Consider the following 19,516-nt stretch of genomic DNA (forward strand, 5'->3'; position numbering starts at 1 on the left):
CACCATAGCAGCTGGATATTTTTGTTGTTGAATAAGTGATCGTAAAGGCGTTGATTACGCCCCACTTACAGTTAAAGTTAGGCTGTCAGTGCAAATTATTAATTTTTTTTGTTTGCTGTATGTTTGGATAGCATCTAGTATAGCAGCCGCTTCTGTAGTGAAAATTGAGGAGATGCCATTCATCAACTGTTGTTTCAAGATACGACCTTGGGAGTCAACAATGGCGTATGCTGCGCTATGCGAGTTTTTTGATGCATTTGTGTATAGAATCTCATATTGAAGGCTACGATATCTAGATATTTGCTCGAAGAACAGCTGTTTATAGATTTCGGGTGAAGTTTTTTCCATTATGAGATTATCAAGGTATGTAGTTTGGATTGAAGAGCCATGGAGGTGTCTTTTGTAAGTTCTTGCTCTGGGGTCGTTGAATGTTATGGTGGCTAGGTGTGTTTAGTATTCGGTGAATGGGCGAAACGAGTTTAGGAGATTTTTTGCTTTTTATTACTTTGGCGACATCGGCGTCAATGACTGAGCTGCTTTTGTATAATACTTTGGGTACAGTTTTGTGTATTGATGATGTGTATTTTGTTTTTAACGACGGTAAACCTGATTCGATTAATAGATTTGCGATAGGTGTTGTGGGAAAGGCGTATAGGCTTTTTCGGATTCCTTGGTAGTATGATGGTTTCAAAGTGCTAAGGGTGGACTTTGGAGAGTTGCCGTACAGAAATAATCCGTAGTCTATTTTGCTTAGTATGAGTGTCTTTGTGATATAAGTGAGCGTGTTGGGGTGGGCGCAACTTTTGCCCGATAGGTAGCGAATCAAATTTGTTCTAGTGTTGATGGATTTTTTCATGTTTGAAATGTGTTCGTTCCACTTAAAGTTTTTTGTAAAATTTACACCCAATATTTAAAGCTTGTGAACGTGGTTAACTTACGTATTTTCAACTGTGAGGCTTTGTGGTGTGCAGTTGTGCTTTCTGCAAACGTGTAGAATTGCGGTTTTTGAAAGATTATTTTTCGCTCCGGCTAATTGGCTACACCTAATGATTTCGATAATGACTCAGGATAGTTGTCGGTTATTATCGTTGTTAGAGTTTCTCTTTGCCATGATATACAGGTCATCGGCGTAGATGCGGTGGTCTATCGATTTATGTTGGAGGATTATTGTGCTTAGGCGATTAAAAGCTATTTGGAACAGTATTACCGAAAGTGGGGAACCTTGTGGGATTCCATTTTGTAATTGTCGTAGATCGGATAGTATGTTATTTGCTTTTACTACAACTCTTATAGTGAAGAGAAATGCTTTTATATATGTTAGCATTTTTTGACCGATTCCCCAAGACTGCAGTGTTTCTAATATGACGTGTGGACCGATTATGTCGAAGGCTTTCTCGAAGTCAAGGGAAAGTATGGAAACGTGGTTTCTCGCAGAAAGGGATTTGGATGCATTGAAGTCTATGTGGAGGAGTGCGTCAACGCAACCCCGTCTCGGTCTGAAAGCGACTTGATTGGGGGCAATTAGCCTCTTTGTTTCAATGTACCAGGACAAACGTTTGGCGATGATTTTTTCTAATGTTTTGGCGATGTACGTCAAGAGTGATATTGGGCGATAGCTAGACGTGACAGTTAAGTCTTTGTTAGCCTTGGGGATGGGGACTATTATTGCGGTTTTCCAGGCGTAAGGCAGTACCCCGCATTCGTAAATATTATTGTACAGTTGTACTAGTTTTGGCTTGATTAGGCTTGACGTATTCCTAAGCATTTGGTAAGTGATCCGGTCGGCTCCTGGTGTACTACCCTTTGCTTATTTTAGGGCTGCTATAAGTTCTGCATTATTAACTGGCGTTTCGAGTGCTCTTGCTTGTGGATTCTTTGGAACCGGTGAAGTGATAGTCTTAGCGTGGTTCTTTGCAGCATTGAATGCAGGTGAAAAGTTACGGTTAGAGGAGTATTCGGTCCATTCTAAATAGATGTGGTTTGCAATTTGCTTTGGGTCGGTTATTAAACGGTTGTTGCTTTTTATAGAGAGTATTGGTGTGTGAGTGCTTCTGTTGCTTAGCGGCCTAATCTGCTTCCATACTTTGTCAATTGGTGTGTTTGGGTTAATCGAGCTTGTGAAATTTTAGAAGCATAAGTTTTTTGTTTGTTTTGCTGCTTTGCCGAATTTGGCGTTGGATTTTTTATAATGGATAAGGTTTTCGTTTGTGGGATGTCTTTTAAAAGTGCTAAAACTCTGCATTTTTTCGACCCGAAGCTGAGAGAATTCAGTTGACTACCATGGTACTGTTGATTTCCTGTGTGGGCGTGTTTGCGGAATGTGTAGGTTGGCAGCGAGGCGAAGGGATAAGTTGGGAAGCATCTCTGTTTATGTGTTTGGTGAAAGCTCTTTTTTCTAATTCTTCATCGGCGGTCTTTGCAAAATTCACCCAGTCAGCTTTGTGCTGGACAAACTTGGGTATAACCGGCTGCGTGCAGTGCGTGTTCGAGACTGTTATTGTTGTTTTCATCGGAAAATGATCGCTGTTGTGTAGGTCCGATAGTGTGTGGCAAGAAGTGATTGTGAGTAGGGATGCGGAGCAGCAAGCGACGTCTACATGTGTAAGTGTGCTGTGCGTAGATACATAGGTGCGTGGGTTGTTGGCCATTCAGGATGCATAGGTTTTTTTGAGAGATCGTATTTTCGAAGAATATTCCTCTGGCGTTATTAGTTCGTGAGCCCCACAGCGTATTCCAGCTGTTGATATCGCCTACCAATATAACAGGTTTATGGTAATTTTGTAGTAAGTTATCTATATCTTTTTGATTTGGTGGTATATATAAGGAGATTACTGAAAAATTTAAGTTCAGTGTAACATCAATACATATATTTTGGAGAAGCAATTGGAGTGTGCTTATGTGGTATGTTCGATTTAATCAAGATTCCGACTCCGTGCTTAGCGTATGTGTGTGGGTTATTGTTGTAGTATGCTGTGTAGTTCTTCGGAGGAATAGGGTTGAAGCCAATAGGACAGTGTGTTTCTTGTAGGGCAATCAAATGTGGATTGAGTTCTTTGCGGATTAATTCGAGATCAATATTATTGTTAACGAAACCTTTTATGTTCCATTGCAAAATATTGAATCTGTTGATCATTTGCATGGAGACAGCTTCCAGCCTTGGAAATTTGAATTTACTAGGTTAAAACTCTGCATTTTTTCGACCCGAAGCTGAGAGAATTCAGTTGACTACCATGGTACTGTTGATTTCCTGTGTGGGCGTGTTTGCGGAATGTGTAGGTTGGCAGCGAGGCGAAGGGATAAGTTGGGAAGCATCTCTGTTTATGTGTTTGGTGAAAGCTCTTTTTTCTAATTCTTCATCGGCGGTCTTTGCAAAATTCACCCAGTCAGCTTTGTGCTGGACAAACTTGGGTATAACCGGCTGCGTGCAGTGCGTGTTCGAGACTGTTATTGTTGTTTTCATCGGAAAATGATCGCTGTTGTGTAGGTCCGATAGTGTGTGGCAAGAAGTGATTGGGAGTAGGGATGCGGAGCAGCAAGCGACGTCTACATGTGTAAGTGTGCCGTGCGTAGATACATAGGTGCGTGGGTTGTTGGCCATTCAGGATGCATAGGTTTTTTTGAGAGATCGTATTTTCGAAGAATATTCTTCTGGCGTTATTAGTTCGTGAGCCCCACAGCGTATTCCAGCTGTTGATATCGCCTACCAATATAACAGGTTTATGGTAATTTTGTAGTAAGTTATCTATATCTTTTTGATTTGGTGGTATATATAAGGAGATTACTGAAAAATTTAAGTTCAGTGTAACATCAATACATATATTTTGGAGAAGCAATTGGAGTGTGCTTATGTGGTATGTTCGATTTAATCAAGATTCCGACTCCGTGCTTAGCGTATGTGTGTGGGTTATTGTTGTAGTATGCTGTGTAGTTCTTCGGAGGAATAGGGTTGAAGCCAATAGGACAGTGTGTTTCTTGTAGGGCAATCAAATGTGGATTGAGTTCTTTGCGGATTAATTCGAGATCAATATTATTGTTAACGAAACCTTTTATGTTCCATTGCAAAATATTGAATCTGTTGATCATTTGCATGGAGACAGCTTCCAGCCTTGGAAATTTGAATTTACTAGGTTAAAACTCTGCATTTTTTCGACCCGAAGCTGAGAGAATTCAGTTGACTACCATGGTACTGTTGATTTCCTGTGTGGGCGTGTTTGCGGAATGTGTAGGTTGGCAGCGAGGCGAAGGGATAAGTTGGGAAGCATCTCTGTTTATGTGTTTGGTGAAAGCTCTTTTTTCTAATTCTTCATCGGCGGTCTTTGCAAAATTCACCCAGTCAGCTTTGTGCTGGACAAACTTGGGTATAACCGGCTGCGTGCAGTGCGTGTTCGAGACTGTTATTGTTGTTTTCATCGGAAAATGATCGCTGTTGTGTAGGTCCGATAGTGTGTGGCAAGAAGTGATTGGGAGTAGGGATGCGGAGCAGCAAGCGACGTCTACATGTGTAAGTGTGCCGTGCGTAGATACATAGGTGCGTGGGTTGTTGGCCATTCAGGATGCATAGGTTTTTTTGAGAGATCGTATTTTCGAAGAATATTCTTCTGGCGTTATTAGTTCGTGAGCCCCACAGCGTATTCCAGCTGTTGATATCGCCTACCAATATAACAGGTTTATGGTAATTTTGTAGTAAGTTATCTATATCTTTTTGATTTGGTGGTATATATAAGGAGATTACTGAAAAATTTAAGTTCAGTGTAACATCAATACATATATTTTGGAGAAGCAATTGGAGTGTGCTTATGTGGTATGTTCGATTTAATCAAGATTCCGACTCCGTGCTTAGCGTATGTGTGTGGGTTATTGTTGTAGTATGCTGTGTAGTTCTTCGGAGGAATAGGGTTGAAGCCAATAGGACAGTGTGTTTCTTGTAGGGCAATCAAATGTGGATTGTGTTCTTTGCGGATTAATTCGAGATCAATATTATTGTTAACGAAACCTTTTATGTTCCATTGCAAAATATTGAATCTGGTGATCATTTGCATGGAGACAGCTTCCAGCCTTGGAAATTTGAATTTACTAGGTTAAGCCTTAGAACTAAGTTTCGTGGGATGGTGATTTTGTTTCTGATCTCGGGATATGGTATTCGTTGTGGTTAATGAGTTGTTGGGTAAGATTAGAAAGTGGTGACTGGGTGGAGCTTTCGCAGGTTGTCAAAACAAGGTGCGGCTATAATTTTTTCGACCGCTGTATGTATGTACATATGTGGGTGCATATATATATGTACAAATATGCAGGATTCACAGTGGGAGAAATGGCGAAGAAGCTGGCCAATATTCCAAAAATCAAAGGTGTCCGACTGTTGCAAAACATGGTAATTTGTCAAGAGGAAGGTCCATTACGTAGTGGGTGAAAAGTATAAGGTTTTAGGTATCTTGTACACTAGAGCAGTTTGAACTTGCTATTCGCACTAAAGTTTGTGCTGCTTTTCTCATTGACTCTAAAATTTTGGTTCAGAAAACTGATTTTAAAATAGTGGTTAAATTACTTAGTTGTTTTTTTTTTGCGAGATAGAGAGCGTTTCTGACTTCTTAAATAATCTAAGACAGTAAATTAAAATTTTTGGCACAAATAATTAAATTTGACACAAAAAATTAATTGTAAAAACTGTCTCAAAAAAATATAAGAATATTTTTGTATATGATTATCATTATCAAGGAAATGGTCTGTTATTTATTTATCCAAGAAAATATGAAACTTTCGTTCACATTTATCTGTAGCGCAATACTTTCGCTTTATTTTAATATATCAAATTTTATTTTCTGAAAACCTGTTACCTCATATAACCCATTTCATGCGTACCGATTTGGAGTGAACCATGCTTATTTGCGGGCCAGATCTGTCAATTTGTCGTATTTTAGTTAAGTTTTCCACCAATCGAGAGGATTTTCACAGAGATGAGCTCGTGTTTCTTTAAGATAGGCCTTCAATTGAGCTTCATTTTCACATTTTTTAATGTCTCCAGATTCTACATCCGAGCCTTCGCTTTCGCTGGAGGAATCTATAATTATTTCTAGGTTGCTTATAAGACTTTTAGCAGTACTTGTTGAAGGCCCATCAATGTTGCTTGATATACATCCTACTTAACCGTTTAGCACCTGAAATTAAAAGCCGGTTATTGTTCGCACCCTGATTAGACAGACTTAGAGCCATTTCAACAATATTAAAGTGGACTCTCTGCCCATGTATACATTCGCATTCGCAAAACATTCGTATCATTTGATGCGAATGCGAATGTCGAATGCGAATGTGTAAAATGAATCGGCCATGAACGATATTCAGTAAATATTTATTATCCACTGATTCATAGCTTGTATCTTGCTGATTTTTTCCATGATAATAGTTGAATAGACACGCTTTAGCCTGATTGTTTTAATTTTTCAAATAATCATTTTGTACAAAGTTTTTAATTTTTATAAACAAATGGAAATATTTATTACTTCACGATCAGATTTTTTAATAGTTTACATTGAATATCAATCCTTTTTCTATAATATATTATTTAAAAGAAAAAAAAAACGGAAACTTTCATGCAGTCGAAAGTTATACATTTCTTTCGCTCGCTTCGCATCATGCGCTTCCCGGAGGATCGTGTTGAACTCGTTTTATGTAAATCTAAATAATTATACAGGGTGGCGACGAAAAACTTTCGCACAGTTTCTTTTAAATAAAAGCGTCCTTTGTAAAGTAAACTTTATACAGAGTGAAAATCTCTCAAGTGGGCCACCCAAAATTGGACGGTCAGGATTTTTACGCACAAATCACTTTATTCGGTTTACAACCATAAAAAAATAATACAAATTGAGCAATTTTGCAAAATTGAAAGTTTTACAAGAGTTATTGTTATTAACTTTTTTTTAATGAATTCAGTAATTCTTTACTATCCACTGATTGATAGCATGTATCTTGCTGATTTTTTTTTTTCATGATAATAGTAATTAGACACGCTTTAGCCTGATTGTTTTAATTTTTCAAATAATCATTTTGTACAAAATTTTTAATTTTTATAAAATCCTTGTATAAACAAATGGAAATATTTATTACTTTTCGATCAGATTTTTTAATCGTTTACATTGAATATCAATCCTTATTCTATAATATATTATTTAAAAAGAAAAAAAACACGGAAACTTTCATGCAGTCGAAAGTTATACATATTTTTCGTACAGTTTTTTTTGTAAATAAAAGCGTCCTTTGTTTTTCACTGTAATGAATTTCAACCTCACGTTTCCATGTATTTTACATACACAAACATTGTGAGTCCCCGATTGGCCTGCTAAAACACATTCTTGGGTTCGAAGTCGACTTAATGTTGATACGGATATTTCAATATCGGGAAATAGTTTTTTAAATTTTGTATGCAATTCAATAGGCTTGAACAATAGCAATCTTTTTTGCCCTTGAATACGTTTTTTAAAACAGATTTAAAATCATATCTGCCTGGCATTGCCCGACTAAATAATATCCTCAGATAAATAAAATTGCTCGATTTTGTCGATGACCGCTTTTTCTAGTGGTCGACCAATTTTCGGTTGCAAATAGGGGAAACTTTCTACTTTCGGAACAATTTCGTGCTAATAGAAATTTTTTTCTGATATTAAGTTGGCCATTTCTAATAGATTTTGTCCTGAAATCATATCTGAAAAATATGTATAGCATTTTAAAACACGTCTCTTGTCCTTCCACAAACCGCACAGTGTGCTTTTTGAACACTGCATGCGAATTAATCGTAGCGCTTTCGACAGAAGCAGCATTTTGATACGAAACAAAATGGCCTTGAAAGCTAAAGTAAACCCCTTTCACGAAAAAATATTGCCATTGAGCCACAATTACGCCTTGACCTTAAAAAAATTGGTCAAAAGTAGTGTTCTTCGAAAAAAACATGCAAAATCCACGGATGCGCGTTGCTCCGCCACGAATGTATGCATATGGTCAAAAATTTGGGTACGAGGAAAGCGGTGAGAAAAATTTTTCTTTGAATCACGCGTCAACTCTGACATATTTTGTTAATATACATCGTATAGTATCTAGAAATAATTGTTGATTTATATTCAGTTATGTGTGATTCAGGGTACTTTAATTTCTCTTGTGCTTCCTGTGCGTGCGATAAAAATGGAGAATATAGTCAACCCGCACAAAAAGGTAAAAATATTAATATCTTACTAATTTTTCGATACTAAAGCTGGTCTTCGGTAAGATAAAGTATTTTTGAAATATACCAATGCAAATTTAGTGGAAATTTTTTTTTCTTCGTGAGTTTGATCATTCTGAAATGTTTCTCCGATAATCGTGTAACGTTAAAGACCAAATATAAGAAAAGCCGTTATTGTGCAAAACCGAAATGCAGAAAAGGTGTAATAAATACATATTTTTTCGTAGATTTCAATCATGTATAGAGGGACATAGTTATTGATATCTGACCGCTATCGTTTTGCAACGTTTTAGTATTGAATTTATGTCCCTTTAAGCTTTTTCTTTGATTCTTCCACGCTTTTCCGTGATTTCTTCCACTGTGGGATGGTAAAAATTAGGGAATTTTATTATGTATATTCAACATACATACACATTAGCGATGTTTCGAATGTCATATTTTGCACATTCGCTAACGGAAAGTGACTGTCTGAATGCGAATGTTAGGAATAACATTAAAAAAGCTATAATCAACTGAAGTCATCTTTTTATTACTTACAAATTGTGTATATTATTATAACATTGAACGAGTGCTCAACCCATACAAAACTATCGATGGCACTATGGATGGTATCGATGGAACTCACTATCGCAACTATCGATGGCGACCACTATCGGCCATATTTGAAGTTCGATACTATCGATACTATTGAGGAATTGTCACATCTATGTATGATTTTTATGCACCATATCTAGTATGGTCATACGCGTTTGTGTGAAATATTTTATTAGTAATACCCGTACATATAGTGTAAATATGGACAAATATCTAACTCATAATGTAAAAGGTAACGTGTTTTTTATGGATATATTTGTATTGCATGCGTTTCATTATATGTAGTAACCGTTACAAAAAACAATGCAAGTGTAGAATGCTTGTGTTCTTCCGAAAGTGAAGAAGAGCGTGGCGGCAAAAGAGCAAAGCCCAAAATATCTTCGGTATAGTTGAACATTTTTCTTTTGTTTCTTTAAAGCTTATTAAATTTTTATAAAAGCCCAGATAATAGTCTAACGAAAACCATGTAAATCCAAATTTCAAACTTTGTGCAACAATTAATAAAATGCCTCACAGTTTCACCGAAATTTCAAACTTTGGAATCAGAATTTTGAGAAAAATGTTTGGTATGGAATTTTATAGTCCATTAAATTTTAGTATAATAAACAGTGTCACGCGTTTTCTTCTATACAAAGACATTCGTTTTTAAAATGGAAGAAAATGCGTGACACCGTTAGCAAAAAAACTGTCAAAAATCAACGAGATTCTTTACAGGCTAACCTAATATTCACGCACGCCGCCAATTTATTGTCAAAAATTTCTCATGCACATGCAACTTGTATGAGATCAACCGAAATTGAACGGCGTGCGTATGAAGCTAACTCAATTTCCAATTTTTGTTCTGCGTGACATTTTGATTTGACGTTTCGCTCAATGAAATCAAATGCAAACGCATGCAAGTCAATTTCGGGTGACGCAAAAAAACAAATTCGACGGCATGCGTACCAAAACGCAAGCCGCGAATATTAGGTTAGCCTGTTAGCAACTTGAAACCTGCAATTTATTATATTATTTTTATTTAAAGAAATTAATTAATATAACCTTCAAACGTAAAATTTACATGCCAGTTTGTTGCACTCAAATTAAAAAAATTCGTTCACACTATCGATACTATCGATGGCAGCGCACAATCGATAGTGACCGAAAAAACTATCATCAACTATCGATGGTGTTCACTATCTACCACCACTACCATACAGTGTTTTAATCTAGTAGTCAAAGTTCAAAAGGGGCATATTATATTTCAAAAAAAGTAAATTTGCCGGCTTTTCTCCCATGAGGCGATTTCTTAGAAGGTCGTATATTCGGCCGGTTGCACTGAATAATTGCTCACTTGGAACGCTGGCGGGTGCAGCGCTCAAATAAGTATGGTTCACTGTAAATCGGTACGCGTTCCTGCAATTCCTGTACCGCAATTGTTGAAATGTATTAAACAATTTCAATGCAGGTCGTTAGACAATAGATGTACCATTATGAGGTTTAAATTTTATAGTACTGGCTTTTAATTTGACAGTTTTATTCGCGTTGGAAATGACTGCTCAAAAAATAATGTTGAACAAATTCGTTGAAAATCCGACATTTTCGAGAACAAAAATTAAATTAAAATTAAAGATACCAAAACCTTCTAATTTTTCTCCAAAAATCAATGGATGGATTCCTTCTGCTTAAATTAACGGAGTAAGCTAATCATTAAAAAAACATCATTTCGCACCAGCATACGAATAAGCGTCTTTACCTCAATTAGTAAAAAAATCGGCTTATCAGAAGAAGATCGCGCGAGACAATTGGAACACGATTATCCACAATTCAGTAAATTCGAGTTATGACATAAAAGATTCAGTTAAATTAAATAAATTTAATAACAAAAACCGTACTCGTTTACTTTACCCCAATTTTCACACCAAATGTAGTATTTTATAATAAAGACTATAAAAAAATGTTTAAAACTTGACTTCGGTCAATTCCCACGTTGAAACTTTTAAGCTAAAAAGAAACAGGGTGATATCTTCTTAAAACTAAATTTATAGAAGTTGACACAGTTGTCAAAGGGCAATGCAATTTCGAGAGAATCGAGGCAGAAATATGCGGGAAGGAGCCCTTGCACAAAGTGTTAAGTAATTGTACCATTTACTTTAGACCTTCAGTAAAGTTTTGTTTAGTTTTAATAAAAGTTAATTATTCACAGGTAGCTTTAAACCGGTTTATGTGAATAAAGTTCTGCAAGTCATCAATTTAAGGACATGTCCTATTTAGCAGGGATGTGAACCGGTTTTGAACCGAACCGGGTTTGAACCGGAAAACCGCTTTTTTCTATTAATTAACTGAACCATTAACCGAACCGAAATTTTCAACAAATGTTTGATCCGAACCGAAAACCGAACCACTTTCTTTAAAGGTTTAAAGGTTCGTTTCGACCAATTTTCAATAGATAAATGTACCCACTTTTTTCGTTTTGTTAAACATGGTAATACCTACCATGTTTTTTTACCATGTGACAATATCAAATGTAAAGGCAGCCCATCTCACTTGACCCTTAACCTTGCGCGTTGTTGCACTTGACAATTGACACTTAAATTTGCGCGTTATTTTTTGGTTTTTCGAACCGTTGAACCGAACCGAAACCCCGGTTCAAAGACCAAAAAACCGCTTTGACGAACCAATCCAAAAGTGCAACAACGGTGAGAACCGCTGAGAGAGATGAGCTCGTGTTTCTTTAAGATAGGCCTTCAATTGAGTTTCATTTTCACATTTTTTAATGTCTCCAGATCAGTGCTGTCGTTTTGACTACTATAGTAGTTTTTTACTACCTTCAGAACATTTGTACTACTTGACTACTCCTCTGCTCAATGTACTACTATTTAAATTTTTTAGTGCCAAATTGTTTTTTGTTTTAAAAATATGCTTCCTTATCCTGAGTTTCGCCCAAAAAAAAATTCACCCGAAAATTTATCATCCGCCCATAGTAAATACATGGAAACCAAAAGTGAAAAGTGAACCGGTTCGGGGAAAATGAAACTCATGATAAGGCTGATGGTAATATAGAACAATTGCAACCAGTGTGGCAGCCTTGTCCGTTCACTATTTTACAGGAAAATGTGTAAGATGTTTGTCTCGCTCTTATGAACAATACACATATGTTTTGTTTTATTCTTCGCAGTAAATTTGTGTGTATGTCAATAAATTTTACAGTTATCTTAAAGTGTGCATTGAAAAGAAATTTCGCAATTGAAGTTTAAAAATTTTAAAGGGCATTACAAATAGTTTATTAGCTGGAGCTCTATATTTAAACATATTCGCAATATGGAAAAGTGAGTAGCTAACATTTCATGTATTAATAAAACCTTTAATACAAAATGAAAATTTTCTTTATTAGATATCTTCAAAAAAGTTCCAAGAATACCAATGGTGTTGAAGGTGTACAAGATGTAGAAATGGCAGATGTTCAATGTGAAAATTCAAATCAGGCACCTGAAGTCGCTAAAAGCAGCAAGCGTCGAAATTTGTTTCTTGCAAAGTGGAAAGACAACTATAATTGGGTTGATGAAAAATCAGGCGGCGCTTACTGTAAATATTGTGAGATAAAACTTCCTAATAACATTTGTCATTTGATGCGCCACGAAAAGTCGTTTAGGCATAAAAAATCACTGGATTCGTTAAAAAACCAGCCTAAAATTTTAACATCCACCCAAACATTTCAAAGGCAAAATGACTTAGTTAAAGTGGCAGAATTACAAATTATCATGTTTTTAATACAACATAATTTACCGTTTGCTTTAATTACACCATTGGTTTTATTGATAAGACATATTGCGAGTGACTCAGAAATTTGCAAAAAACTCAAAATTGGAAAAACAAAGGCAACTGAAACAGTCAAGACCGCAATTTTTCATGAAGCACGCAAAGATATTATTGATATCTTGCAAAATCAAACCTTTTCTATGATAATTGACGAGACAACTGACATCTCAACATCAAAATGCTTGGCGATCGTGGTTAGATATTTTGATAAAACGAGCTTGAAAGTACGGGACAGGTTCTTAGCTTTAATTGAACTGGCCAAATTTGATGCTTGTACGTTAGTTCAAGAAATTAGAAAACTTTTTAAGAGTATAAATGTTCCTTTGAAAAACTGCCTTGGGTTCGCAAGTGATAACGCGTCTGTTATGGTGGGCAAAAGAAAAGGTATTGCGGCACTTTTACGTGAAGATAATCCCAATTTGTTTTCAATTGGTTGCACATGTCATTCTATACATCTTTGTGCTTCTGCTGCGGGAAAGGTTTTGCCAGCTGGTCTGGAAATTCTAACAAGAAATATATATTTATATTTTGCCCATAGTGCCAAAAGGCAAGTTGAGTTTAAAGAATTTCAAGAATATTTTTCTGTAAGCCGTCACAAAATTCTTAAAAAATCTATTACAAGATGGCTATCAATGGAACAGGTTGTTTCCAGGATTTTAGAACAGTGGACCCCTCTCCAACACTATTTTCTACAAGAAAATTTTGATTCTTCTGAAAACAATGATTTGGCTTTGAAAGTTAAAGAAGAATTAAATGACGATAACAAATTTTTGTTACTGTTTTTGAGTTACGTTCTTAAATTACTTAACAATTTAAACTTGGAATTTCAGACTGAAGCAACAAGAATTCATGTGTTGCTTATTCATGTAAAAACGATTTATAAAACTATTTTAAGTAACTTTTTAGACATAAGTTCAAACATTGATGTATTTACTATTGATTTTAATAACACCGACGATTTTAAACCTGCTAAAGATATATATTGCGGTCCCAAGGCAGAACTATTTTTAAAGTCACGAAATTTGTCTGATGAACAAACCATTGCTCTAAAAAAATATTGCATGAAATATTACGTTGTGCTGTGCAAAGAAATATGTAAACGAGTAAACTTTAAGGATCCGGTTTTGTTAGCTCTTCAAGGCATTAACCCTGAATCTTTGGCCGAAACTACAGCAGAAATCGCCTCAGTGTTCCCAAATCTAATTACAGAAGAAAATATTGAAGGAATTGATTTCGAATGGAGATTGTTGAAAAATCAGCAAATAGTGTCGAAAGAATTGGAATTAGAAAATTTTTGGTCTGCTGTTTTTAAGCAAAAAAATGCATTGAACGAACAGTTGTTTCCCAAATTAGCAATATTAATTTCAAATATCCTTTGTTTACCACATAGTAGCGCAACAGCTGAGAGAGTTTTTTCTCAACTGTTTTTAATTAAGGATGAAAAACGTAACTGCCTATCAACTGAAACAATAAATTGCATAATGGCTTGTAAAGAAATTCTTAAAAATTGTAACTGTTACGAATGGAAACCATTAAAAAGTACTTTACAGGCTTATGTAAAACAGTAATTTTTATTTACCAAATAATTTTTAATAACTATAATTCTGCACATGTGTTAGTTTTAATNTATTTTCTGAAAACCTGTTACCTCATATAACCCATTTCATGCGTACCGATTTGGAGTGAACCATGCTTATTTGCGGGCCAGATCTGTCAATTTGTCGTATTTTAGTTAAGTTTTCCACCAATCGAGAGGATTTTCACAGAGATGAGCTCGTGTTTCTTTAAGATAGGCCTTCAATTGAGCTTCATTTTCACATTTTTTAATGTCTCCAGATTCTACATCCGAGCCTTCGCTTTCGCTGGAGGAATCTATAATTATTTCTAGGTTGCTTATAAGACTTTTAGCAGTACTTGTTGAAGGCCCATCAATGTTGCTTGATATACATCCTACTTAACCGTTTAGCACCTGAAATTAAAAGCCGGTTATTGTTCGCACCCTGATTAGACAGACTTAGAGCCATTTCAACAATATTAAAGTGGACTCTCTGCCCATGTATACATTCGCATTCGCAAAACATTCGTATCATTTGATGCGAATGCGAATGTCGAATGCGAATGTGTAAAATGAATCGTTCATGAACGATATTCAGTAAATATTTATTATCCACTGATTCATAGCTTGTATCTTGCTGATTTTTTTCATGATAATAGTTGAATAGACACGCTTTAGCCTGATTGTTTTAATTTTTCAAATAATCATTTTGTACAAAGTTTTTAATTTTTATAAACAAATGGAAATATTTATTACTTCACGATCAGATTTTTTAATAGTTTACATTGAATATCAATCCTTTTTCTATAATATATTATTTAAAAGAAAAAAAAACGGAAACATTCATGCAGTCGAAAGTTATACATTTTTTTCGCTCGCCTCGCATCATGCGCTTCCCGGAGGATCGTGGTGAACTCGTTTTATGTAAATCTAAATAATTATACAGGGTGGCGACGAAAAACTTTCGCACAGTTTCTTTTAAATAAAAGCGTCCTTTGTAAAGTAAACTTTATATTTCGCACAAATCACTTTATTCGGTTTACAACCATAAAAAAAATAATATAAATTGAGCAATTTTGCAAAATTGAAAGTTTTACAAGAGTTATTGTTATTAACTTTTTTTTAATGAATTCAGTAATTATTTACTATCCACTGATTGATAGCATGTATCTTGCTGATTTTTTTTTCATGATAATAGTTAATTAGACACGCTTTAGCCTGATTGTTTTAATTTTTCAAATAATCATTTTGTACAAAATTTTTAATTTTTATAAAAACCTTGTATAAACAAATGAAAATATTTATTACTTCTCGATCAGATTTTTTAATCGTTTACATTGAAGATCAATCCATATTCTATAATATCTTATTTAAAAAGAAAAAACACGGAAACTTTCATGCAGTCGAAAGTTATACATATTTTTCGCACAGTTTTTTTTTGTAAATAAAAGCGTCCTTTGTTTTTCATTGTAATGAATTTCAACCTCACGTTTCCATGTATTTTACATACACAAACATTGTGCGTCCCCGATTGGCCTGCTAAAACACATTCTTGGGTTCGAAGTCGACTTAATGTTGATACGGATATTTCAATATCGGGAAATAGTTTTTTAAATTTTGTATGCAATTCATTAGGCTTGAACAATAGCAATATTTTTTGCCCTTGAATACGTTTTTCACAACCGATTTAAAATCATATCTGCCTAGCATTGTCCGACTAAATAATATCCTCAGATAAATAAAATTGCTCGATTTTGTCGATGAAAGCTTTTTCTAGTGATCGACCAATTTTCGGTTGCAAATAGGGGAAACTTTCTACTTTCGGAACAATTTCGTGCTAATAGAAATTTTTTTCTGATATGAAGTTCGCCATTTCTAATAGATTTTGTCCTGAAATCATATCTGAAAAATATGTACAGCATTTTAAAACACGTCTCTTGCACAGTGTGCTTTTTGAACACTGCATGCGAATTAATCGTAGCGCTTCGACAGAAGCAGCATTTTGATACGAAACAAAATGGTCTTGAAAGCTAAAGTAAACCCCTTTCACGAAAAAGTATTGCCATTGAGCCACAATTACGCCTTGACCTTAAAAAAATTGGTCAAAAGTAGTGTTCTTCGAAAAAAACATGCAAAATCCACGGATGCGCGTTGCTCCGCCACGAATGTATGCATATGGTCAAAAATTTGGGAACGAGGAAAGCGGTGAGAAAAATTTTTCTTTGAATCACGCGTCAACTCTGACATATTTTGTTAATATACATCGTATAGTATCTAGAAATAATTGTTGATTTATATTCAGTTATGTGTGATTCACGGTACTTTAATTTCTCTTGTGCTTCCTGTGCGTGCGATAAAAATGGAGAATATATTCAACCCGCAGAAAAAGGTAAAAAATTAATATCTTACTAATTTTTCGATACTAAAGCTGGTCTTCGGTAAGATAAAGTATTTTTGAAATATACCAATGCAAATTTAGTGGAAATTTTTGTTTTCTTCGTGAGTTTGATCATTCTGAAATGTTTCTCCGATAATCGTGTAACGTTAAAGACCAAATATAAGAAAAACCGTTATTGTGCAAAACCGAAATGCAGAAAATACATATTTTTTCGTAGATTTCAATCATGTATAGAGGGACATAGTTATTGATATCTGAACCGCTATCGTTTTGCAACGTTTTAGCATTGAATTTATGTCCCGTTAAAGACCGTTTACATCTAAAAAATACTAACCTATTTTAAACTTCGACAACTCTTGAAATACTGTGCAGAAACCGCTCAACCGGGCTCAAATCATTCAAATTTACATTGCAAAATTAAAGAGCTATGATAAGTAAAGAAAAAATGGCGGTTACCATGAAAAAACTACGAGACGCAACAAAAGCGAAAGAAATACAGTTGTCAAACAACGAGCGCGATCGCGTCATTGCAAAGCGTCCTGAAGCAACACGTAAACGAGTGAGAAAATGTAGAGAAAGAAAAAGGGAATGAAACACAATCTTGTGATGCAACTTAATCTATAAGTAGCAGCTATAGCAATTTGCCTCCTGTTAAAAAATTTAGTTCAAATTATTTAATAAGTTAAATAAATTATTAAAAGATGGGTATCAACCGAAAAGGGGTTTGAAAGGGTTGATTTCTTACCTACATGTAGGAGGGTTGCCATATGTTTAAAATGATCAAATTCCATTTAAATTTAGGGAATTAGAAGACTGAAATATATATCACCATATATATATGGCAGTCTGACAAAAGAGGTTTAAGGTCATAGCTTGCAAATATTTTGAAGAGCGTCGCCAACTGTTTGCAAATGGAATTTAATCGATGTCGTCGGCATACGCCAGCAATAGTACGCTCTTGTAAAGTATTGTGCCTGAGCGGTTCAGTTCAGCGGCTCTTATTTTCTTTTCCAACATCAGATTAAAGAAATCCACCAAAGGGAGTCACCTTGTCTGAAACCTCGTTTGGTATCAAACGGCTCGGATAGGTCCTTCCCTATTCTGACGGAGCTGGTGGTATTGCTCAACGTCATTTTACACAGCCGTATTAGTTTCGCGGGGATACCAAATTCAGACATCGCGGCATAAAGGCAACTTCTCTTCGTGCTGTCGAAAGCGGCTTTGAAATCGACAAATAGATGGTGTGTGTCGATCCTATTCTCACGGGTCTTTTCCAAGATTTGGCGTATTGTGAATACCTTATCGATGGTCGATTTGCCAGGCCTCAAGCCACACTGGTAAGATAAGACCTATGCTTAGAAGGCTGATGCCGCGGTAGTTGGCACGAATGGCGGGGTCGCCTTTCTTGTGGATTTGGCAGAGCACTCTTAAATTCCAGTCGTCGGGCATGCGTTCATCTGACCATATTCTGTATAAGAGCTGATGCATGCACCTCATCAGCTCCTCGCCGCCGTCCTTGAATAGCTCGGCTTAAAGGCCGTCAGCTCCAGCAGCTTTGTTGTTTTTCAGCCGCGTAATCGCTATTCGTACCTCGTCATAGTCAGGCGGTGGGACAGCTACTCCATCATCATCGACTGGGGACTCGGGTTCGTCTTCCTCACTACTTTCAGCGCTGCTACCATTCAGTAGGTTATAAAAGTGTTCCCTCCACAATTTAAGTATATTCTGGACATCGGTCACTAGGTCGCCATTGTTGTTCTTACAGGAGTTCGCCCCGGTCTTGAAACCTTCCGTAAGTCGCCTAACTCTCTGATAAAATTTTCGGGCGTTTTTCGTGTCGGCCAGCATCTCACGCTATTCGCACTCACGTATTTCGGCCTCTCCTTATTGCGGCAAATACGTCTCGCTTCCTTCTTCAGTTACCTATAATGGTCCCACATGGCTCGTGTTGAGTCCGATCGCAGCGTGGCCCTATAGGCGGCGTCTTTTTTATCTGCGGCTTCTTGATATTCCTTATCGTACCAGTTGTCCTTTCGGGTTCGCTGAAATCCAACTACTTCTTTGGCGGCAGTACTTAATGATCGGGAAATGTGGTTCCACTGCTCGCGTATGTCGGATTGTTGAAGAGTGCTCTCAGAGAGCAGGTGTGTGAGTCGAGTGGCGAAAGCGCTGGCCGTCTGTTGTGATTGCAGCTTTTCGACGTCCCTTCGGCTTTTCTTGCTTTATTGGACTAGGGATGGAAAAATCGATTCCGATTCCACTCCGGAGTCTGAGACTTTCTCGAAATAATCGATTTTAGAGGGATTATAAATTTTCGGAATCGATCGAGGTCGATTCTAAGAACTCGATTTTCTTATTTTTCATACATTTTTAGATATGCGTCAGTTGTTAGAATTGTGAAATCGATTATAAATTTTCTGAATCGATCGAGAATCGATGCAAATTTATTTCCTTTCCATATCAAACACTACCGTGAATATGTTTCAATCACACATTTTATAGCAAATGAAGCAAGCTCTCCACAAATTTATTATTAAAGCTCTTGTTACAATAATTTTAATTGACTGATTATAATAGCTATGAATGATGGCTGTATAATTAGTCGTGTTTATAGATTTCTCAAGTGAAAGAAAGATGAAAATAAAGAATCGAATAATTCGAATCTCACCGTCGATTATTCGGTTCCAAGAATCGTTTTACATAAGATTCATGAATCAAGAATCGATTATTTTTCAAAACTTTCCATCTTTATGTAGGACGCAAAACGTTGGAATCATGCCTTCCGTCTATCACAACATGGTCGACCTGGTTTCTCGTTTTTCGATCTGGATACAGCCGCTTGGTGGATGTTCTTATGCTGGAACCTAGTACTATATATTACCATGTTTCGGACCCCGGCGAAGTAGATCAGCCTCAGTCCGTTATCGGACGTTTCGTCGTGGAGGCTGAATTTTCCGACCTTGGC

General features: G+C 36.1%; 1 protein-coding gene across 2 annotated transcripts; it reads left to right on the forward strand.

Moving 5' to 3' along the window:
- Positions 1–8,007: 8,007 nt before the first annotated feature.
- Positions 8,008–14,189, forward strand: LOC108372153 (uncharacterized). Of its 2 annotated transcripts, none has more exons than XM_017627802.1 (2): positions 8,008–9,032; positions 11,843–14,189. In XM_017627802.1, the coding sequence occupies exon 2, from the start codon at positions 12,154–12,156 to the stop codon at positions 14,164–14,166; it is 2,013 nt and encodes a 670-aa protein (XP_017483291.1). In that variant the 5' UTR covers positions 8,008–9,032; positions 11,843–12,153; the 3' UTR covers positions 14,167–14,189. The 2 variants fall into 2 exon arrangements, with proteins under 2 accessions (XP_017483291.1, XP_017483293.1); XM_017627804.1 differs by lacking the exon at positions 8,008–9,032 and having other exon boundaries at positions 11,768–12,108; positions 12,174–14,189.
- Positions 14,190–19,516: the final 5,327 nt, after the last annotated feature.

The sequence above is a fragment of the Rhagoletis zephyria genome, unplaced genomic scaffold, assembly GCF_001687245.7.
Source record: "Rhagoletis zephyria isolate East Lansing unplaced genomic scaffold, Rhagoletis_zephyria_1.1 Rzeph_scaffold_05493, whole genome shotgun sequence".
Taxonomy (NCBI): Eukaryota; Metazoa; Arthropoda; class Insecta; order Diptera; family Tephritidae; genus Rhagoletis; species Rhagoletis zephyria.

What these genes read in the sequence shown, in the direction of transcription:
- LOC108372153 (XM_017627802.1), top strand. Translation starts at nt 12,154, where the DNA reads ATGAAAATTTTCTTTATTAGATATCTTCAAAAAAGTTCCAAGAATACC.